This window comes from Marmota marmota, unplaced genomic scaffold (genome assembly GCF_001458135.2).
Source record: "Marmota marmota marmota unplaced genomic scaffold, marMar, whole genome shotgun sequence".
Classification (NCBI taxonomy): Eukaryota; Metazoa; Chordata; class Mammalia; order Rodentia; family Sciuridae; genus Marmota; species Marmota marmota.
The window spans coordinates 3,328,486-3,348,974 of record NW_026000141.1 but is presented as its reverse complement, the minus strand read 5'-3'; the positions used below and the strand labels follow the sequence as shown (position 1 = coordinate 3,348,974).

The window sequence follows — 20,489 nt, the reverse complement described above, 5'->3', positions numbered from 1 at the left end:
CTGTCCGTTTTCAGCAAACTGTCTTGGTTCATGAAACTTCCCAATTTACTTTCCCTTCTGTGGGTCCCTTTCCTCATCATCAAAATGAGCAGTTGAGGCTCCACCAACTCTTGTGTGTACCTTTTAGCTAAAAAAAAAAAAAAAAGTTACAGTTCTCCTAAAGAAGGCAAGTGGAAAGAACATACAGAGGATCGATCTGGGGAATTTACAATTAGGGATTTTATTGTATAGTTTATCCTAAACTTAATTTGGGGAAATTCCATTCACTCCTTGGGCTGATCTGGGAGAAAGCCCCCAGGGGTCTCCGTTGAATGGAGCATTGGGGACAAACCCAGGGAAGGAAACAGAAGTAAAGGAAGGGCCCCCAGGTGGTTGGCATCATTAAGAAAACAGAATAGGGTAACTTGAAGGCGGGGCCACTTTAGATAATGAGGTCCCAGAGGGACCAAATGAGGCAAACACTCAGAGACCTGAATGGAGGGTCCTAGGAAGGGGCAACTGCAGGAGCACAGGTCCTGAGTTGGGGCAGACCTGAGATGCCTGGTCAGAACCGTGGAGGCAGATCACTGAAGGCAGCTGGGGACAAGAGCTAGGAACGAGGTCAGAGAGAGAGGCCAGGCCCAGCTTAATCCTGGTGGAGAACAGATGGTGCTTTAGAAATTCAGACAGTGAGTGCCTGTCATTGAACATCTGGCCCCCTGGACACAGAGGGAAGGCTTCCTTCACCCTCGGAAGGTTCCCTAGAGTGACTGGACAGCAGACAGAGAGAAGAGACACACGGATGTGCAAAGAGGCAGAGTATGACTACCTGCCAGTCCAGTGTGATCTGGAGTTTGTACAACCCTTTCCACAGGGCAGGAGGAGAACAGGCCATGGAGAAAATTGTAGTTTTTAAGTGTCTTCAGTGGGCTTGGCAGGACATACAATGGCATGGGACAGAGTCATTGGCCCACAGTACAGACAATGGATTGTAATGACTGCCTTTGGAATACTGAATATAGCCCAAATAGAAGGCAGTGGTGTGTGCAAAAGTCTACCCAGCATGGTGATAAACTTTAAGCTTTCTGCCTGCGACAAGAGTCTAGTTGATGAAAACTCAGGGAAGGATCAGAAGGAATCGTTTTCCTCCTTGACAGTCTGGGCTTCTAGCCGACAAGAAGATATCCAGATAAGGCCTCTCCCGGCATCTGCTGCTCTCAAGTTCCTTAATTTAATACAATCAACATGAGGGTGCCGCATTTTGGGGTGACAGTCTCTGGATTCCTTCAATTCCTGTCTAGAACTATAAACCCGTATCTTCTAAGGAGCTATACTCAACCCACCCGAAAGGCCACTCCTTACTTTTGTATCAGTTGCGAGATAAAGTGGAAAGCTACTGGTTCTCCCTAGAGCCATCCACCCATTTCTTGATTCCTTCAAACAACAGGTTTGCCATGCCCCTGTGATGTGACCTGTCTTGGGGTGCCTTGGGGGTGTGGAGGCAGACAAGGCTGGCGGGTCCTGGAGAAGGCTGACCTAAGCCAGAGCACAGGGTCTCTTGGTTACTCTTTCTTTCTGCTGGTGTCTGACTGTGCATTGTGCAGAATAAAGGTTGTCATTTGCCCTTTGGTGTCTATTCAGAGCCAGTGTTTGTCTTCCTTTACCTCAGCGAGGCTTGCAGAAGTTGCTGGGAGACATTTTAGGTCTTTAAAAGCTTAGGTTCCCTGAGGATGTGATGCTGCCATCCTGGAAAGGGAGTGGAGAGAGGTTCCCTGGTGATGGAGATTCCCTAAGAGCCAATCAGCAGTGAGCAGAGAGAATTGGAGACAGGCCTTAAATATTATCTGCAAAAGACCCTGGTGACCTTCAAGTGATCCCTGTACAATCAGGAAGGGAGCCCTCAAATGAGTAACCCAGGAATCCCGTCAGTTTGGCAGAAGAGGGCATCTGAGTTAGATAAGGTTAGATAAGTGATGGTCCCATGCATGCACCCCCAAGTTTGTCACTGTAAGCTAACACTGTGCTGGGTGTAGTGGTGGCATGCGCCTGCAGTCCCAGCTATTTGGGAGCCTGGGCAGTGGATCGCCTGAGCTCAGGAGTTCAATACCAGTCTAGGCAACATAGCAAGACCCCGTCTCTTACAAATTGTAGATTAATAGCCGATGCATAGTGATGATCGATTACAGAAGCTGCATTCATGTGGGAAGTACAAGATCCTCTGGGAGCATGTAGGTGGGGGACCTATCCAGTCTGCAGGTCAGGGAGAGCCTTTTGGTGCCTTCAAGTGCCAGCTCCACTGCTTAAACACTGCAGGATCTAGTTAGTGGCTTCTCGTCTTATCAACCAGGGGATGCTGGTATGACCTCTCGGGTGGTTAACAGGGTCAAATGAGTTTGTACATTTCAGTGTTTCTAAATAGTGCCTGCCACATAATATACATTTAATAAATGTGAACTGTTAGTGAGAAACATGGGCCTTATTAAGGGAAGGGAAGAGAAAGGATCAGGAGAGTGTCTCATGCAAATGGGGGAACAGTGGGATGACGGAAGAGAGTATCCTTTTGAGAACACGGAGTTGTGCCACCCTAGTGTTTTAGACCATTCCAGATCAGTGATTCTCAATAGGAGCAGGGGCAGAGAGGATGGGCTGAGGCTAAGGGAGCAATTTTGTCCCCCAGGGACATTAAACAATACCTGGAGACATTTTTGGTTGCCAAAACTGGTGTTGGGAGCTATTGGCATTGAGTGGGCAGAGGCTGGGGATGCTGCTGAATGGCCTGTAGTGTGCAGGACCACCCACACAAGACCATCGAGCCTGCTCCATGTGGGAAGGCAGGCAGCAATCCCTTCCTCACGCACTACATGGGTCATGGCCAACACCCCTATAACAGGTCAGGCTAAGAGGAAAGCATAACATATTTAATGGATCATGTTTTACATGATATGGGAGCCTTTAGATTACAGACCCAAACATCCAGGTGAATTGTCCATTTCATGCGTAGGCTCCACAAAGCATGGGCCAGCCATGGAGAGATACGAGTGGACAAAGGCTGTGCTCTCATAGTCCAGACGGAGTGGGGAAGCCAGGGAGGCCTGTCCCTGCTCAGGTCCCTCCTAGCCTCTGGGCAGCATTCCCTTCCCAGACACAGGGCAGGACACCCTTCTGGGATGGGGTCTCACAGGCTTCCATCAGACGAGGCAGATGGAAATTTTTTTTATTTGTTCTTTTTAATTATACAAGGTGGTAGAATGCATTTGCCATATTGCACACATGGAGTACAACTTCCCATCCTTCTGGTTGTACAAGATGTGGGATTATCATGGTCGTGAATTCACATATGAATGTAGGAATGGAAGGATTTCTTTATGGCCAGTTCAAGACAGGGAGATTAATGTTTTAGGCTTTATGGCTTGCTCGGAGAAATAAAATTCTAGATTTTTAGGACCTACTGTGGGACACAAAAATTCTAGTTTTCATAGCTGCCTTGATGGGAAGAAGCCTGGAGGAGGCAGGAAGACAGAGGGCAGAGAAAGACTCGAGTCTGAAGCTACTTCCGAGGCTTGATTCCGAGTGTGGTTTTCTGAGCCTCAGTGCTGAGTCTGATCAGCCTGCTCCAGGCAGGGCCGGGAGATGCCATTGGAGAGGCAACCAGGATCTCCTTCTCACAGGACCAGAAATAGCAGCCCTGAAAGGCCGCGGGAGGTCTGCATGGGAAGATCATGGTGATTGCAGATGGAGGGTAAGAAGGTGGGGGCCGAGGACACCTTTGGATTTGTCATATTTAAGAATCAAGATGAACAGGGTTTGGAATTGAATGTGGGGAGTGAAGGGCAGATGCTGGGAGCAAGTAGGGGCACTCCTGGGTACACAGGCTCTCAGCAGGAAGCTCGGGCCTCCACTGCCTAGCCACTGTTTAGAAGATGTAGGTGACAGAGATGAAGAATGCATTCTGGGTAAAAAGTCTGGGGCTGAAAACAGATCAATGTTGTAAGGTCTCCTCTCTCTATGTACTCTTTGAGGTGAGATAGCCGTGTGCGGGCTGTCTGAGCTACTGTTAGGTTACGCCCGATGGCTGGGCGTCAGCGCTGTAGATGCACTGGCTTGGCACCTACTCTGCAGAGGCGTCTCCTAAGCCCTGTGAATATTAGAACCCACATCTGAAGAGCAAAACATTTCAGGAATAATTAGGGACATCAAAGATATGGGTTCTCCTGGGAAGATGATGTGGTTCTTGAACAGGATGTCAGGGACCCACTCCTGCAGAGCAGCCTTTGGGGTGACAGACAGCTACAGTGGCTTTCTTCCCACTGCATGGAGACATATCCTGTGACCCAACTAGAAGGCAGGCCTAGGCTTCCAAGTGTGATTTGACACTGCAGGCCTGGCAGTCACCTGCACCCACAGATCAGGCTGTAACCATTCACAGCTGGATTTGGGCTAAGAATCACATTAATTGTGGGGCAAACCTGGTAGCCAGGTTAGAGGGGGGACATATGGGTCCCACCTGTAACCTCCCGAGGCTGTCAGTGCCTGCCAGAGGAGCCTGACACTCCCCCATGGAGCTGGGTGAATTCTTCTAGAACAACTCCTAACCCTGAAGTTAAAAATAAAAGAAGAGCAAAGTTAAAAGCTAAAATTTACTCTGGTTTGTTAAAAAATAGAGTAGAATCCTGGAGAAGAAATGAATGGCACAGGTAATGGGTGTAAAAACCCGTTCACACTCTGGCTTGGGCTTTGTTGACGGGTGAATCCATAGTCCCCAAGGCTGCCTCTTGTCATGCTCGAGTAGAAGGCTGTCTTCAGAAACCTTGAAATGAGGTTAACAACCCTTCTAAACCAACTGTGACCCCTACTGCCTGGGAACAAATGCGGCCGCCACCTGCTGTGGTAAGTAAAGCGGCCTGGAACCCACCACTCCCTCCCTGTGCATTGGGGGGCAGCTGTCTACAGCACTGGCAGAAACCAGCAGTGAACTCGGAGATCCTGGGCCAACAACCCAGAGGCACTTCACCCGCTGTCCTTCTGGGCTTCCCAGGCTTGGAGGAGCATGTGGGCCTGCTCAGCTGCTCAGCCTCAGGTGGGAAGTGCTGGCCCAGAATCACTCCAAATATCCTATGTCCACAGCCAGACTCCGCAGCGGTGGCCACCCTCTCTCCACCTGGACCATAGCATGCAAGTGTTTTCATTTGAATGTGAATTGCTTTCGACAGCAGGAGCACACAGTGGGGCAGGGAGAAAGGGAGAAGGGCAGAGCGGTGCACAGGGCAGTGCACCAAGCTTTCCCTTCCAACCCAGCTGCCTTCTGCTACTGCCACCAAGCCCTGGGGAACTAGGCAAAAGGCAGGAGGAAGTTTCTCCGGTTTCCTGGTTTTTCTTTCAAGCAGTCATAAGAAATTGTGGATGTCCAGTAAGTGGAGGGAAAGAGGCTACTTCAATTTCCTCTTAAGTAAAAGGTGTTGGAAGTCAGTTCACATTTTCATTTAGCAAATGTCTGCTGAGTGTCTGTCTCCAAGGGTGAAGTGGGTTCGTCACATGGAGGAGCTCTCGAGGCAGCCCTCAGCCCTCAGCTCCGTGCTAAGCTCACCTGGAGGAAGGTTCTAGCACTCCAGCACAGAACACAGATGATGCAGATAATTATACACAGGTTCAGGGAGGTGCAGGGTGACCTCAGTCCATATGGAGGCAGGCCTCACTCAGGGCTCTGGGACAGCTCCCCCCAAAAACAGCCGTCTCTTTCACATCACATAAAACTTATCCTTTTAAAGTGTACAATTCAACGTTTTCCAGTATGTTCATAAAGTCATGCAAACATCACTACTATTCAATTCCAGGACATTTTCCTCAGCCTCCACAGCAGCCCTGAACCCATCCCCAGCCCCTGGCCACCACCTATCTGCTTCCTGTCTCCATGGATTTGCCTGTCCTGATCATCTCATACACCTGGAAATATACCCCATGTGGTCCTTTTCTAGGACTTTGCATGATCTATTAGTACTTCTTCATTCCTTTCTGTTGCATGGACACACAGTTTCACTCCCTATTCATCAGCCCAGGAATGACGGGCATTTGGGTCATTTCCACTTTGCATTGTTATGAATGTGCTGCGGTGGGCATTTGTGTATGCGAAGCGACGTTTTTTAGCTCAGGTGTCAAAGGTTAGTGAGGTGACGAGGGAGAGGGGCTGGGAGCAGCATCTGTGGCCAAGGGATCTGTATGTATGGGGGCCCCAGGGAGGAGGCCACTGCCCTGCTGTGAGAGAGCACGGGAAGCAAAGGGAAGCAAAGGGTGAGCCGGGTACTGTCCCTGTCAGGTTGAGGCTCCTAGATTTAAAGCCACAGGCGTAGAGGGTGAGAGGTGGAGGTTGATGCCTTGGGAACAAATAAGAGAGCAGAAGAGAGCATGGAGGTGGCCAACTAGTTGGAAGGACCAAATAGTTGGAGGGAAGAGGGAAGAAGGTGCAGAGATCTCCAGGTGTCTGGATGCTTTCTTAATGGAGACCCTGAAAGTGCCCTTCAAGGGGGTGAGAGGAGCTGTCCAGGTTCATTATGAGGTGCAGGCTACCTGTTCAACAAGGAGTGAGAAGGGTCAGTGGGTGTTGGCTCCAACGGGTCTGCGGCCGTGCTCTCTGGCCTTACTCTAGAGGAGCGACAGGGGATGGAGGCCCAGGAGTGAGCAAGAATGAGAAGCAGAGTTGGGAAATGCAGGGGCCCTTGCATGGAGTTCTTCTGCCAAGGGAAGGGAGCAGAGAACCCGGTTAACTGGAGGTGGAGGAGGCAGGTTTCTGGAGAAGCCCTTGAAGGGCCTGGAGCATTTGCTGCTGCTGGGAAGGGAAGAGGAACCCCAGAAAGAACGGGGCTACAGGGTGGGAAGCTCTCGAGAAGTCAGGGGCTGGCTGCGGGTGTGTGGTTGCTGGGTTGGGGTCTCAGGCTGCTGGGAGGGGTTCAGAGGCCGGCAGGTGCAGGACAGGTGGGCCTGGTGGTTGAAGGCGGACCCCCCCTCCCCCCTTTCTCTCCTAACAGTTTATAGAACATTCTCACAGATAACATCCAGGTAATGCAATGTTCTGCAGATGGGTCGAAGATCATTCTTGCTCTAGGCGAGCTGCAGATGAGGGTGTGGACTGCCCAGCAGGAGCTGTGGGAAGCCAGCCAGGTGCTCATATGTGCAGGCCACAGGGGCAGGGAGGACTGCTATAGGACAGCCAGGTCCCTGTCTCCCATCTCAGGGTCTCGCAGGGCACAAGGATCTGGAATGGGCTGCAGCTGGTGCTCCGTGCCCCAGTGGGATTGTTCTTGCTATTTTGTAAAAAATCAGACCTGGAGATTTATGGGAATTCCCCTAAGGCAAACACTGAAACTAAGCTTCTCTGTGCGTCAGATGGGAGATGGAGGCAGGTGGGGGTGCTGTCAGATCTCCAGCCAGGGATGTGCAGATCATTTCTTCTCTTCCCGTAGCTGACAAGTAAATTCTCAAAGTCTCTTAATTTTTTTGGAGATGTCTTTTTTTCTCAAAAAAACCTTTTTTTTTTCTTAAGAAAAAAAAGAAATAGAATTCCTTGGGCATAATTGGTGCTTCGTGAATTTGTTAGCTGAACTAAATTATTACTTGACAGAAGGAATAAAGATAGTGCAACTTAAAGGTGTTATATGTCAACTAGAAATAAGGGTAAAACGTTAATTCACAGAGGATTAAGATGAAAAAATTATTTACAGTATTTATGAGGTCATAAAGTCAGTGTCAAAATGCTGCTTAAAATAGGTTTCACAGATCAGGAAGGATGCATTATCATGTATCTCATCCTCCTCCTGAAGGCCTCCCTTCCTGTGCTCTTTTGTATCGATTCTGCAGAGGTCATAAATCTCTCAAGAATGGATTCTCTGAGAAGAATTCAAACCCTTTTCCAATTATCAATACGTTTTTCTCAGCTGTTCATTTCTTAGAGCTTTAAGAAGATGAAATAGCAATTATTCCCTTCTGCTCACAAGCATGTTGGATTCTTACCTTTGCATGATAACAATTTCTAGGCCCAAGTGGGCAGAAGCTACATGGGCAGCAGGCCTTTCTCCAGCCTGCTGGTCAGTTACTATCTACATCTACGAAGGCTGCAAAGTCTGGGGGAGAGGGACAGTGTTGCTGAACATCAATGACAGGATCAGATTCAACTGGGAAAATCAAGATATAACACGTGCCTCAACAGCATAAGCCAACTTCAGTCCTAAGACCTTAGTTTTTCTTCATTTGCATGCTGCTGTTGGACCCCTGGGTATTCAATTTACATTGTAGAAAGGAAACAGCAGGAAAAGTTATCCTTCCTCTACGAGTGAGTGTGTACTTCCTATTTTAAAGTGTACCTTTCAAAAGCTAAACATGGGATTCTTTTCTACACATGAGTCCTTATGACAGATTTTAATTCAGCTTATTGATTAATGAGGAAAACGCTAGGGTGCTAGAGCTGATTTAGACCATTTGTGAGAATTGGGTTGAAACAGGCAATTCAGGAAATAATGTCAGAATAAGGTCACTAGGTTAATTGTAAAAGGAATGAAGGTCCAGTAGGTCATGGGGCCCTTGGCTTTGGGGCTCTTTTGTACACATGCCCACAGTGGTTGCAAGCTTTAGGACTTGGATCTGCTGTTCTTCCCGAGGTCTTTGTTCCTGTGTGGCTCCCAAATGCAAAGTCCTTGGCCATGTTATGATCTGAATGAGTTCATGCTTTGAAACTGTGATGAAATACCTGAGGCTGGATAACTTTGTAAAGAAGAGGTTTGTTTAACTCACACGCAGGTTCAGGGTTGAGGGGTTAATGACCTTCTCCCAGGAAGAGTCTCAAGGTGGCTCAGGGCATCACGTGGCAAGAGACAGGGAACACACGTGCGTGTGCCTTGTGCTATCTCCCTCTTTGTGTAATTACCGGTACTCCATCATGAGGGCTGCACCTCACGGTGTTAGGTGATCTGCTGGCCTCCCAGAGCCCTTTCTAAACACCTGAGTAAGTTTCCACCTTGGTACTTCACAGTCAGGATTGAATTTCAGCACATGAGCCTAGGGGGTCACCCTGAAACCACAACCAAACCTAGCAGGGTCACAGTGCCCAAGAGTCAAGATGACCCCCTCCTCTTCCTTTTCCCTCTCTTCCTCCTCCTGCTTTTACCCGTTACTGTTTCTCCTCTTCCTCCTGCTCTGCACATCCTTCCCCTCCTCCTCTTCTCCCCTCTACACTTCCTCCTGACCTCCCTCCTCTTCTCGCATCTCTCCCTTCTCTCCTTCCTCAGTTTCCTCCTCCTCTTTCTTCGACTCTAACTCTTAGGATTTTGTGAAATATTTCTCCTCCACATCAGGCAGCCAGATAGTTTGTTTGGATAAGGACATAATGAGCTGAAGTAAAAAGGGCTCTGTTGGGCTTGCATGGCAGACTCTCATGCTGTCTGGGTGATTTAGGAGAATTCTCAAGGGTCATTTTAAGTGTATTTGATTATCACCTATTTGCTCATTTTGTCACCAGAGCCCCAACTTGTGACTCCACCATTCATATAATTGCAGCACATAGGGTGTAAGTGCCAGGGAGAGAGTGTGGCGGGGATACAGAAGGGGAGACCCAGAGCAGAGAGTGGGAGGAGGGCTCTCAGCAGCATTCATGGCAGGAGGTGGGGCCAGGTGGCTGGCTAGTCAGCTGTCCTGTGGGTGGAAGGCAGGGCTGGCCATGGGTGGCATCAGCTGTGGGCTGTGGCTGGAGGTGGGGCCTGCCTGAGCTGGGCTCGGGTGTTTGGACTTTGCAGTGGGGACATGCTCAGCAGTCAGGTTATTCATTAAGTAAGACCAAGAGGGACCTCATTTTCACATGGTTTAATTGAACTGGCTACTGTGAGCTGTTGGAGGTTTTAATCAGGGCAAAGAGTTGGCTCTGAGTGTCACCTACACATGTACACACACACACATCTCAAATAATTATGAATTATAATGCATGCACACAGCAAAAATCCCCAAGAGGACAAGGGAATGTAGTGGGAAGTCCCTCTCCTGCTTCTATCTCCTGTTGGGACAGATGTTACCATGCCTTTCTGGATTTCCTTCAAGATGCCCTGGGCAACACAGAATCTACACAGGCGTTCTCTGCTTTGCTCACCATGAGTCTAGAGCTCATTCTGAGTTGCTTTGTGGTGACCCAACTCACTGCCTTTTCTTAGTGGCAGAAGATCAGGTTGGGTGGTGGTTTTCAGTCCCGCTCTTTCAAACACAGTGGTGATGCTGTTCCTGGCTGCCTGTTTCTGCACACAATTTAAATGTACCTCTGGAGTAAGTCCCTGGACATGGAGTCATGGCCAGAAGCCTTGTGTGCTTTGGATTTGCTACTTGTTCCTGTACCACCCATCAAAGAGGTTGGTCTAATCTACTCTCACAAATAGTGTGCAGGAGGGTTTATTTCATGAAGTCGTAGGAAGACTTCTTGGTCTTTATACATATTTTACATTAAAAGGTTATGAAATTGAGTTCCATTTCCTTCATTTAAAATCCCAGTTGTTGGGGCTGGGGTTGTGGCTCAGAGGTAGAGCGTTCACCAACCATGCGTGAGGCACCGGGTTCGATCCTCAGCACCACATAAAAATAAAATAAAGATATCGTGTCCACCTATAACTAAATATATATATATATAAAATAAAATAAATAAAATCCCAGTTGCTTTTGTTTTTCTGTGAACTGCAATGTTATGCCAACTATATTTTTCTATTGGATTATTAGGCTTTTTCTTATTGATTTATAAAAGTTCTTTATATATAAAGAAAATTAGCTTTTTTTCTTTTGTATGTGTTGTAATGGTAGTTTTTTCCCCCAGTTTCTCATTTGTGCTGTTGGTATCATCCTGAATAGTTCTTTTCTGCATGTGTGATTTATGTTACCAGGAACTGAGTTAAAGTGGGAAGAAGGAAGAGATGTGTTTGAAAGGATTCTTTCTGAAGGTAGAAGGGAAGGGCCAGGAAGTAGTTTTGAAGTCATGGTAATAGGTGACTTTTGAAGTCCTTTTTAAGAAGTGACTAACAGCGGCCTGAAGACAGATTTTGGGTACAATCCACAATAAAGGGGCAAGAGAAAAAAGTGACACGTGGAGTCAAAGAAACAGAGAAGGAACTCTCTTGTTCAGCACATGTCACTGGAGATGGCAGAGTGGACCCCACGTCTGAAGTCTGCCAAGCCAGCCTGAATTAGCCCTGGCCCTCTGACCTTTGTCCTGGCTACAGTCTGTTGTATCAGAGACTGGTGGACAAACGCTGCTGTCCTAGACGCTGAGCTGCGTTCTCGATTTCAAAGCAGATTTCCTCTAAAGGTCAATTCAGAAATAAAAATTACTTGTAGAATTGACTTAAACTCCCCATCACAGGAGTGAGCTGTGGCATGTCCGCATTCCTTCATCTTCCCCCATCTCTCTGTTTTTGACACAGGGACCATCTAGAAGCGGCAGGACACATGTGCATTCTGAAAGACGCCTTTGACTTTGAAAGCCCGTCTGAAGTCTCAGACCTCATTGCGGCTGAGAACTTGGAGGCAGCTCTGGCTCTTCACCTCTACAGGGGAGGCCGACTCTTACAAGGTAACCCTCCTGCTCTTTGTTGGGATTTAGCTGTGAGCTATCCCCCAAGAGCTCCTGTGTGACAATTCACGAAAGTTCCGAGGTGGAATGATTCAGTTATGAAAGTTTTGACCCAGTCAGGGAACTAATCCACTTGAATGGATTAGCTTGGAGGTAACTGTAGGCAGGTGGGGTGTGGCTGGAGGAGTGGGTCACATGGTGGGGGCCTGCCTTAGGGTTTATGATTTGTCCCTTGTGAGAGGAGCTCTCTGCTTCCTGGTTGCCCTGTCCTGAGCAGCTTTCCCCTGCCCCCAGTGCACTCTGTCTCACTCAGGCCCAGAGCAGTGGAGTTGGCTGGCCATAGATTGAGGCCTCTCAAACCGTGAGCTCAGAGCCAACTTCCTCTACATCATTGTTTATGGGTCTTTTGGTCACAGCAATGAAAAAGCAAATGACAATACACTCTTCCAAAGTAAAACAGTGGGAATGCTGAAAACCCAGAGCACCCGGAACTCCAGAAATGCGCACAGTGGTGCACCTTGTTTATCCAGTTCACAAGTGGAAGGAGTTCAAGGAACTCTTCACTTGTTTTTCTTCTGAGCAATTTTCCAAAATGTGGTCGCTGTGTCCACACAGAACAAGTGGACGTTGAAACTGTCTTTACTGTGAAGAGGGCCATCCTGTTTCCATGTGTACTTCCTATTTCAAAGTGTACCTTTTGGGAATCTTTTCTACACATGAGTCCTTATGACAGATTTTAATTCAGCTTATTAATTAATGAGGAAAACGCGAGGGTGCTAAAGCTAATTTAGACCACTTGTGAGAATTGGGTTGAAACAGGCAATTCAGGAAATAATGTCAGAATAAGATCACTAGGTTAATTGCAAAAGGAATGAAGGTCCAGTAGGTCATGGGGCCCTTGGCTTTGGGGCTCTTTTGTACTGGACAGAAGTGATCGACATCTCTGCCTGATGCAGAGTGACAGATGGTTAACCTGATGGCAGAGGATGAGCTCTCCGTCAGTGTCACCAGTGAGGACAACAGCAGGACATCCCTACAGAGACTGTTGCCCCCTCGGGAGCCCAGCAGGCTGCTTCCTGGGACACCCAGAGGAGGTGCACATTGTCCTTCTTTTCTCCTTCTTTTCTCCTGTTTCAGTCTTGACCTTTTTGCAGATGGTGGGTTTTGTAATACGCCCAGCCTGCATGGCTTCCCTGAGAGCATAGCCCCGAGTTGGGGCAGGACAGGTGTTCTGTGTTAACTGAGCCAGGAAGGACTTTCTTGAATTGGTGGCCTGGCTGTGTGTTTCAGGGGACAGCAGTCACTTGTAGACCACCATTATCTATGGCACTCATGCTGGGATCACTTTTTGGTCACAAAATATGTGAGGCTTCCTCGGTGTTCAGAAGTTTCACTGCCAAGGATGAGGTGAGGTTCTCCTCACTTCTGCAGTTGAGCCTCTTGGGACGCTGTCTCCACATATGGGGACATTCTGCTTTCATGCTCTTTTTTATTTGTTAAATAAAAACATGCATGGCAAAACATTCCCCCAGCTTGGAGTAAGGCCTGACTCCAGGGTGTGGCATGAAAGGGGATCTCTTGCCTGCCTCTTGTCCCCTCTGCCTCATTTGTCCTCCCCAGAGGCAGCCAGCTAGTATTTTTTTCATGTAGATTCTTTTAGAAATATATCTACTGTGTTAGTTACCTACTATTGCATAACCTCCAAACTTAGCTGCTCTCAGCGACACGCTTGCCAGCAGCCTGGCTGGACATTCTGTCCTAGGGGCTCTTGTGTGCTACTGTCAACCTGGGCTGTTGGGTTAACCCGGGCTGTTGGAGGGTCATATCCATGACTGCGGCTCAGTCACCTATGGGCAGGAGACGAGACTTCTCCAGGGACATGTGAGTGTCCTCAGAAATGGTGGCCAGCTTCTCCCAGAGAGAACAACCCAAGAGAGAAAATGTAGTCACTTTGTCTTCTACCACCCAGCCTCAGAAACTGCCCAACAGGAGTCCTGTTGGTTACCTGGCACTATATGGCATGGGTCCTAGGCAGAGCATATGCAAGGAGGTAACCCTCTTGGATACTGGCCACCATGTAGGCCTTTTGCACGTTTGTGTAGATGCCCCTCCTTCAAGCCACACAGTTGGGGCATCTCCACCCCTGGGAACCCTAGCAACTCTACCTCCTCTGTCTCTTGGAAATGCCATGATTTGAAGTATTCAATTTATAGACCTTAAATTGTCTTTGAATTTTTCTACTTCAGCCTCTGCAGTGCATGTCTTGGTATGGGCATCGTAGCTCGTGAACCTTCAAGAGTGTACCTGCTGTCCTGTTTCTGGGACCCCTCACTGTCAGAAGTGATTTCTTTTCAGAAGCGGGGACCCTGCTTCTGAAAGTGTTATTCCCAGAGAATGCTTTTCTGTGAACAGCGTAGGACCCCAAGTCTCTTCTAAGTGTCGTAGGATGCGGCAGAGTCTGAGGTTTATCCCAGAATGTGTAGGGGTAACCTTCCTCCTGGAGCCAGAGAGAGGCCTGTGCCGGCTCTGGCTCACAGGTGCATGTGAGGCTATTGCCGATGATTAGCTGCAGATGCCCTTCAGCCCAATCTGGAATCCTCCTGGCTGCAAGAGGTATTGTCTATGTCGTCTATACCTGGTGTTTCTTTCAAATTGTTTCTCCTGCAATGTGGAATATATTTTATTCCTACAAGTTAGGTTATTCTGTATGTTTCCTTATGTACCTTCCCTACTTGCATAACTATGTCAGCCTCCCTCTCAGTGGCTGCCTGGTACAGGTTGAATATTCCTATTCTGAAATGCTTGGGACAGAATGTTTGTGATTTTAGATTTTTTAAAATTGTAGAGTATTTGCATATATATAATGAAATATTTGGGGAATGGGTCCCAAGTCTAAAAAGTTACTTATATTTCCTATACACCTTATTTCATGGCCTGAAGGTAGTTCTGTAGAGTATTGTGGTGTGCCTGCCTTTTGTTGGTGACCTGTTATGTAAGGTCAGAATTGGAAATTTCCAGCTTGTGACTTCATGTCAGTCTTCAAAAAGCTTCCGATTTTGGAACATTTCCTATTTTGGATTTTTGGATTAGGCTTACTCAACCTGAATTTCACTGTAAGAATGCACATATTTATTGAAGATCTGAGTTTTGCTGTTCTAAGCAATGTTGTAGTACCTTTGATTATATGTCTTAACTTCATTATGAGAGCTATCAGTAGTACTAATTCCTAGATAAACTTGTAGGCCAGGGGACAGTATTATTATTATTATTATTTTAAATTTTGATTGACACTGACAAATTGCTACCCAGAAAGGTTATTCCAGTTCACATTCTACGCAGAAGAGCAAGGACCTATTCCCCACACTTTAGTCAAAAATGCTTTTTTTCTTTGAACTTGGGTTCTTTTCAGTTTTACCTTTCTTGACCTCTGTTTCAACAAACACAAAGACATCTGAAATTAGGTTTGCTTCTCTTAAGAGTTGTGGGGCTCAAGCCCCCCACCCCCAGACAACCCTGAGGAAAAAATCAATTAACCAATTTTATTGCACCACCTAACAAATTTTAAGACCAGAGGCAGCACCCCTCAGAGTAAATTTGGCTCAGCTTTTATTTGTTCGTCTGTTGCTCATTTTTTCATTATGGAAATCAATTATCATCCTTCCCAAGGGCTATCTTTTAAAAAGTAAAACTGGGTAGTGTAACCTGTGAAAAGCAATAGAAGCCCGCCAGGCCGGTGAGAAGCCTATTGCTGGGCCATGCAGTTTTCACCAGGCAAAGTACCCAGTACTCATGAGCCAGTTCTGCACATCAGCAGGTGCTACACTGTTACTAACTGCCTGGACTTCAGTTCTACTCCATGCACCATGAAACTTTTATAGTCTTTTATTAAATATATACATTCACTGATTTCAGAAATTACATTAGTAGGTGATTTGGAAACTATATAAAAAGGCAAGGAAGAAACTGTGGCACCTGCGATTTTAGGCAGAAAGGACCAGAGTCTGTGTGTGATTTGGTTTTATTTGTTTCACATTTTTATTAAAAAATCAAGTTTGCAAAAAAAGATACATTCTTACAATCTAAACTTGCAACTACCTTCAGAAGATGTTTGTGGGCTGCTGACTAGGGGCTAAGCAGATATGAAATACTCAAAATGCTGCTCCGGTTTCCCACCATATTGCACAGTGTGTATGTTTAAATTGTAGTCATATGGTACTTTTAGATTAGTTACTTATTTTTACCTAACAATATTATCAGAACATTGCCTCTGTTGTCAAAGGATTGCATCTTATTTCCCCCTCAGTTATAAACAGTGTATTGATGAACAGATGTTTACATATTCTTTTGGAAAAGATTTCATCTCACTTACTTTAGAATTTTCTAAAAGTGATCTTAGGGTGTAGGCATTTCTAAGCTTCTGATACATATTGCTGGAGGAAAACAAGCCATGGGTGTGTGGCTGTGTGTATTCAACATAAGCAAGACCTTAACCTGGACAAGTGCAAGTTCACTTTTTGTTTGTTTGTTTTTCCCTTGTGGTGCTGGGGATTGAACCCAGGGCCTTGCGCATGTGAGACAAGTACTCTATCAACTGAGCTCCGTTCCCAATTCACTTTTCTTTTTAAAATTAGTGTTTGCTGAGGGCATGATTAGGTAAGAAAGTCGCTAGAACAAATATGCAGACAAAGGGATAGCACCTTAGCAACATTGGTCTGCCTTGCAGATATACTGCAGGAATAGTGGTAGTATTTCATAAAACAGTACAAATGTGAACTTTGAAATGGCACATTCATTGCTCCCTCTGGGCCTGTCCACACTGCAGTCAGTCTCTGGAGTGTTTAATAAGGGACCCTTGTAGCTGTTCTCATTTGGGCTGTGACACCTGCCACCCTGCAGCTGGCTTTCTGGCCTCCTTTCAGGGGCCTTAACCAGCGAGTGAGAGATAACTTTCCAGGACATTTGATGCTGGCAGTCCCCTGTGTGAATGAAGCCCTCCTGTGTTTCTTGTTGAAAATATACTCAGGCTTGAACCTAACAGGGCAGCCGACAGGCTCAGGTGACTGATCAAGAAGGAGTCTAACTACTTGCTGGAGCAGCCCCCGCGTGCATTTGTGCAGAGGAAACGGAATTGGTGATTTCCGAAAGTGAAACCCGGCATCCGACTAGCTCTCTTCCTCCAGCCCACCCTCTGGCTCTCACTCTGCAGATTGTGGGCGTTTTTAAAATTACAGTCATGTCATAATTCAGTTATCTGTTTCTATCTAACACGATGTTTAGACCATTCCTTCTGTCCTTGAGTGGTCTTCCACAGTATGGTTGGCTAGGAAAGGTTGCGTCTATTTCCATTTTCCCCTCAACTGTAAGCAATACTGGTGAGTAGACCACAGCATACACTTTTGGAGAGGGTCTCCCCTGTGTTCCTTAGGACATCTGCACCCCACATTCACTGAAGCATTGTTCACAACAGCCAAGATGGGGAATTGACTTCACTGTCCATCCGTAGATTAGTGGATAAAGAAAATGGGTGTATATACCCGTGGGATTCTAGCTTTGAAAATCCTCTCATTTGCAAACACCTGGATGAACCAGAAGGATATTCTGTTAAGAGAAATAAGCCAGACACAGAAAGACAGATCCCCCAGGAGCCCACTTACCTGTGGAATCTCAGGATCCCTAGAAGCAGAGGCTGAAACTGTGGTTCCAGAAGCTGCCGTGGGGTCACTGGGGAGCTGTTGGTAAAGACTCTAGCTTCAGTTAGTCAGAAGGAAGAGACTGGAGATCTGTTGTGCAGCATTCTGACTGTCGTTAACAGCAATGTGTTGCATCTTGAATATTGCTGGAGAATAGCTTTTATGTCCTTACCACAGAATGACCAGTCAGAGAGGTGATGTGTGTGTTAATGAGCTTGATCTAGCCATCCCACAATGCGCACATATTTCAAAACACCATACATATGTACACTAATAAAAATAGCTTTCCAAATGCATTCTCCACACATCATGCTGCAGAAAGGAAAAGGTCCAAAAGGGCTTCTAGAACTTATCAATTACAATTATGGTGAGTTTTTAAAAGTCTTGCGATTAAGACTAACCTGCAACTTATTTAGGACTTCCTTTTCTTAACTATAAAATGAGCACTGAAAAATAAGTAGGTGAAATAGCTCAAGTTCCATTCTTCTAAGTGCTAACGTAATTCAGACAATTTCTGGACTGGTGTATCCGAATGTCTTTGGTGTAAAGCACAGTGAGACTAGCTCTCCTCGTGGCGTCTGCTGGGAACCCGGCGTGTTGTGCACAGTCTCTTCTAAGGTCTCAGCAACCAGTCAGTTAACCAGCTAATTATTACCATCTCTGTTTCTGGGGAGAGGGCGAGGATCAGAGAAATGAGCACCTTGCCCTAAGTCACGTCTTCCAGGTGGAGCTGGTTGGAGCCCAGGGTGGACTGGAGCCCAATTCTGGCGCCTCCCCCACTGCAGCAGGGGCTCTTTGTGTCAGCCAGGCCCTGGGCCTTGCTTGCCTCTGAAGCAGCGTTTTAGGTGCTGAGAAAGGCTTTCCCACTCTCCTCCTTTGCCTTCTTCACCAGCAGTCTTTGCTAAGGGAACTTCCTTGGTGGCTTAGGCTGCATTGGCTGCCTAATGCTGCGTGACAAGGTACCACAGGACCCCATTCATTGTCCCACAGTTCTGGAGACCTATGGACCTGGAGGTCCTAAGCTACAGGGGCTCAGCAGGCAGTGCTCACCCCCAGCGGCTCCTGGGTCAGTTCTCATCTCGCCCCATGGCCCCTCCTCCAGCTCCAAGCCCTCTGTGGCTCTCGAGTCTCCCTGTGTGACCCATACATACCTGCCTCCCTCCTCACCCTCAGGATGGGCCACTGGGATAGCCCAGGGTTGTCTCCCCGGTCTGCAGGCAGCTTCTAGCAACCTCAGTTCTACTGGCTGCCCTACTGCCCCCAGAGATCTGCTGGTCCCCAGAGAGTCATGTCCTCCCACATGGGGTGAGCATCTCCTACATGGGATGAGCACCTGCCTCAAGACCTAAACCTGCTGCCTCGGGGAACCAGGTTCACTTCATTCCTGTTCTGTCTCTGTATCTTGGGAAAGTTCAAACAGGTCCACAGTCTGGAATTCCAACAGCATAAAGCATTGGAAAGTGAACGTCAGTGTTACCCATTAGGACCTGGGGCCTGGCAGGTCTTCCCAGAGGCCGCGGCAGTTTGTGTCGAGTGTCTTTGCACAGATGTTAGATGCGTAGAGACATGTTTATCACGGCCACACACACTGTGTTGACCAACACATGCTTGTTTTCTTCACTCAGCAGTAGATTTTGTCACTTTTTCTGAGTATACACACACACACACACACACACACACTCACACACACACCCCTCCTAAAACAAGGATTGTCTCCATCGGCGATCACTAGATTGTGTCTCAGATTCTCCTTCTTCTAGCACCTTTATCGCATGCACTTGCATTACTTCTCTGCTCAGTATCTTGAGGCTGAATTCTTGGCAGTGACATTCTAGGTTGAGAGCAATCTAGATAGATAGAGAAAGATGGAATCTGCTAATTTCCATGATGAAAACAATTCTTTTGATAAAAAGGAAAGTTCAGTATCTCTCCCTTACACACTCAAAGGGGTCAGCTTGTGTGGGAAATCCCAGGGTGACTCTGGTTGGACTTGACCTGTTGCGGGTTTGCAAGCCGTAGAAGCTTTGGAGACACTAAATTGACCTTTGGAAGTCCTTTCAGGGAGCAGGGGAGTCGCTTGTGATGAGCACATCATTGAACTTGATCTGTGAACCTTGGTGCTTATGACTTGGTTCCCGACAGAGCCGGGGACAGCCTCGCCCTGTGCTTCCCTCAACCTTGGCCTCCGCTGGGAGTCTGTGTCTGCCCTCTCAGGGTCCCTCCTGCCTGCAGTGCTCAGCACTGTGGGTACCTGGTTCCCACTGCAGCCCTGTGGCTGTGATTTATCCCTCCTGCTGTGCTGCATACTGCTTGGGGACTTGGTTGGGATCATGTCTCTTACATCCCCTCAGCCGCTGGCTGGCATGATGACAAATGACAGCTCTAAGCTGGGAGGCCCCTTTCTCTGTCACAAACCTCGATGGTCGCAGATGAGCTTGTTTCCCAGAAATGATAAACTTAGCTTTGATAGACGGTAGCTACCAATATTTTTCATCTGATAAAATTTAAAGCAAATTAATTGAAAAAACAAAAGCCAGTCACGGCCACAGTGGTTGGCATCTCCGGTGACGGATCTCAGAGCTGCCACTGTGGGCTGAGACCCACTCCTCTGCTCCGTACAGCCCCTTGCTCTGAAATGGCAGCTTTCCATTCATCCTCTGGGGTGGGTTGCTGGGGACGTTTCCAAAGCTAAATCCTGTTTCCTGTCACCGGTTCCCAGGTCATCAAATTCCTTTTGGAATCATCTTCGGGGGAACGGATTTAAACGAGGATGCCAACCACAGGGAAAAAAACGAAGTGATGGGGAGAGTTCTCGAGGAAGCCAGGTAACCCCCGAGAAGCTCCCGGGTCCCACACTGAACCCACTTGCATGGGATTCACTGAAAGACTGAGCAGAGCGGTTGTTAGGCAGTTCCCGTCTACCCACAGGCAACCAGCTTCCCTGCACCTCTCCCCTCATGTGCCACGGTGGTGTATGGCCGTGAATCCTCAGGTACCTGACTCCGGGCCCTTGGCCTCCACTTAATACTGGGTGGGTTCTTGTAGACTGTCCCCGTGGCATAAAAGACAGCTGCTGCCTTCTCAGATGACACAGGGAACTCTTGCTTTATCAGCCCACGAATGAGGTGCTCCTTGCCTCAGGTTCTTCCCAGCAGCTGCTCCCTGCAGGGTTCCTGCCTGTCACTTCCTGAGCTCTGTGCATCCTTTGCAAGACAGGCCACCTGCTGGATTCCTAA

At 47.5% G+C, this 20,489-nt stretch overlaps 1 protein-coding gene across 4 annotated transcripts in view; it reads left to right on the top strand.

Moving 5' to 3' along the window:
- The first annotated feature begins 10,159 nt into the window (after nt 1–10,159).
- The window catches only part of Glt1d1 (glycosyltransferase 1 domain containing 1), a 62,695-nt gene continuing 52,365 nt past the window's right edge, over nt 10,160–20,489 (top strand). The window contains exons 1-3 of one of the 4 annotated variants that reach the window (XM_048785909.1): nt 10,160–10,355; nt 11,415–11,563; nt 19,973–20,078. In XM_048785909.1, coding sequence (XP_048641866.1) covers nt 10,222–10,355; nt 11,415–11,563; nt 19,973–20,078 — 389 coding nt within the window. In that variant the 5' untranslated portion in view covers nt 10,160–10,221. Of the gene's footprint in view, nt 10,356–11,153; nt 11,300–11,414; nt 11,564–19,972; nt 20,079–20,489 lie in introns of those variants that run through there. The other 3 variants (XM_015505620.2, XM_015505618.2, XM_015505619.2) reach the window with 3 other exon arrangements.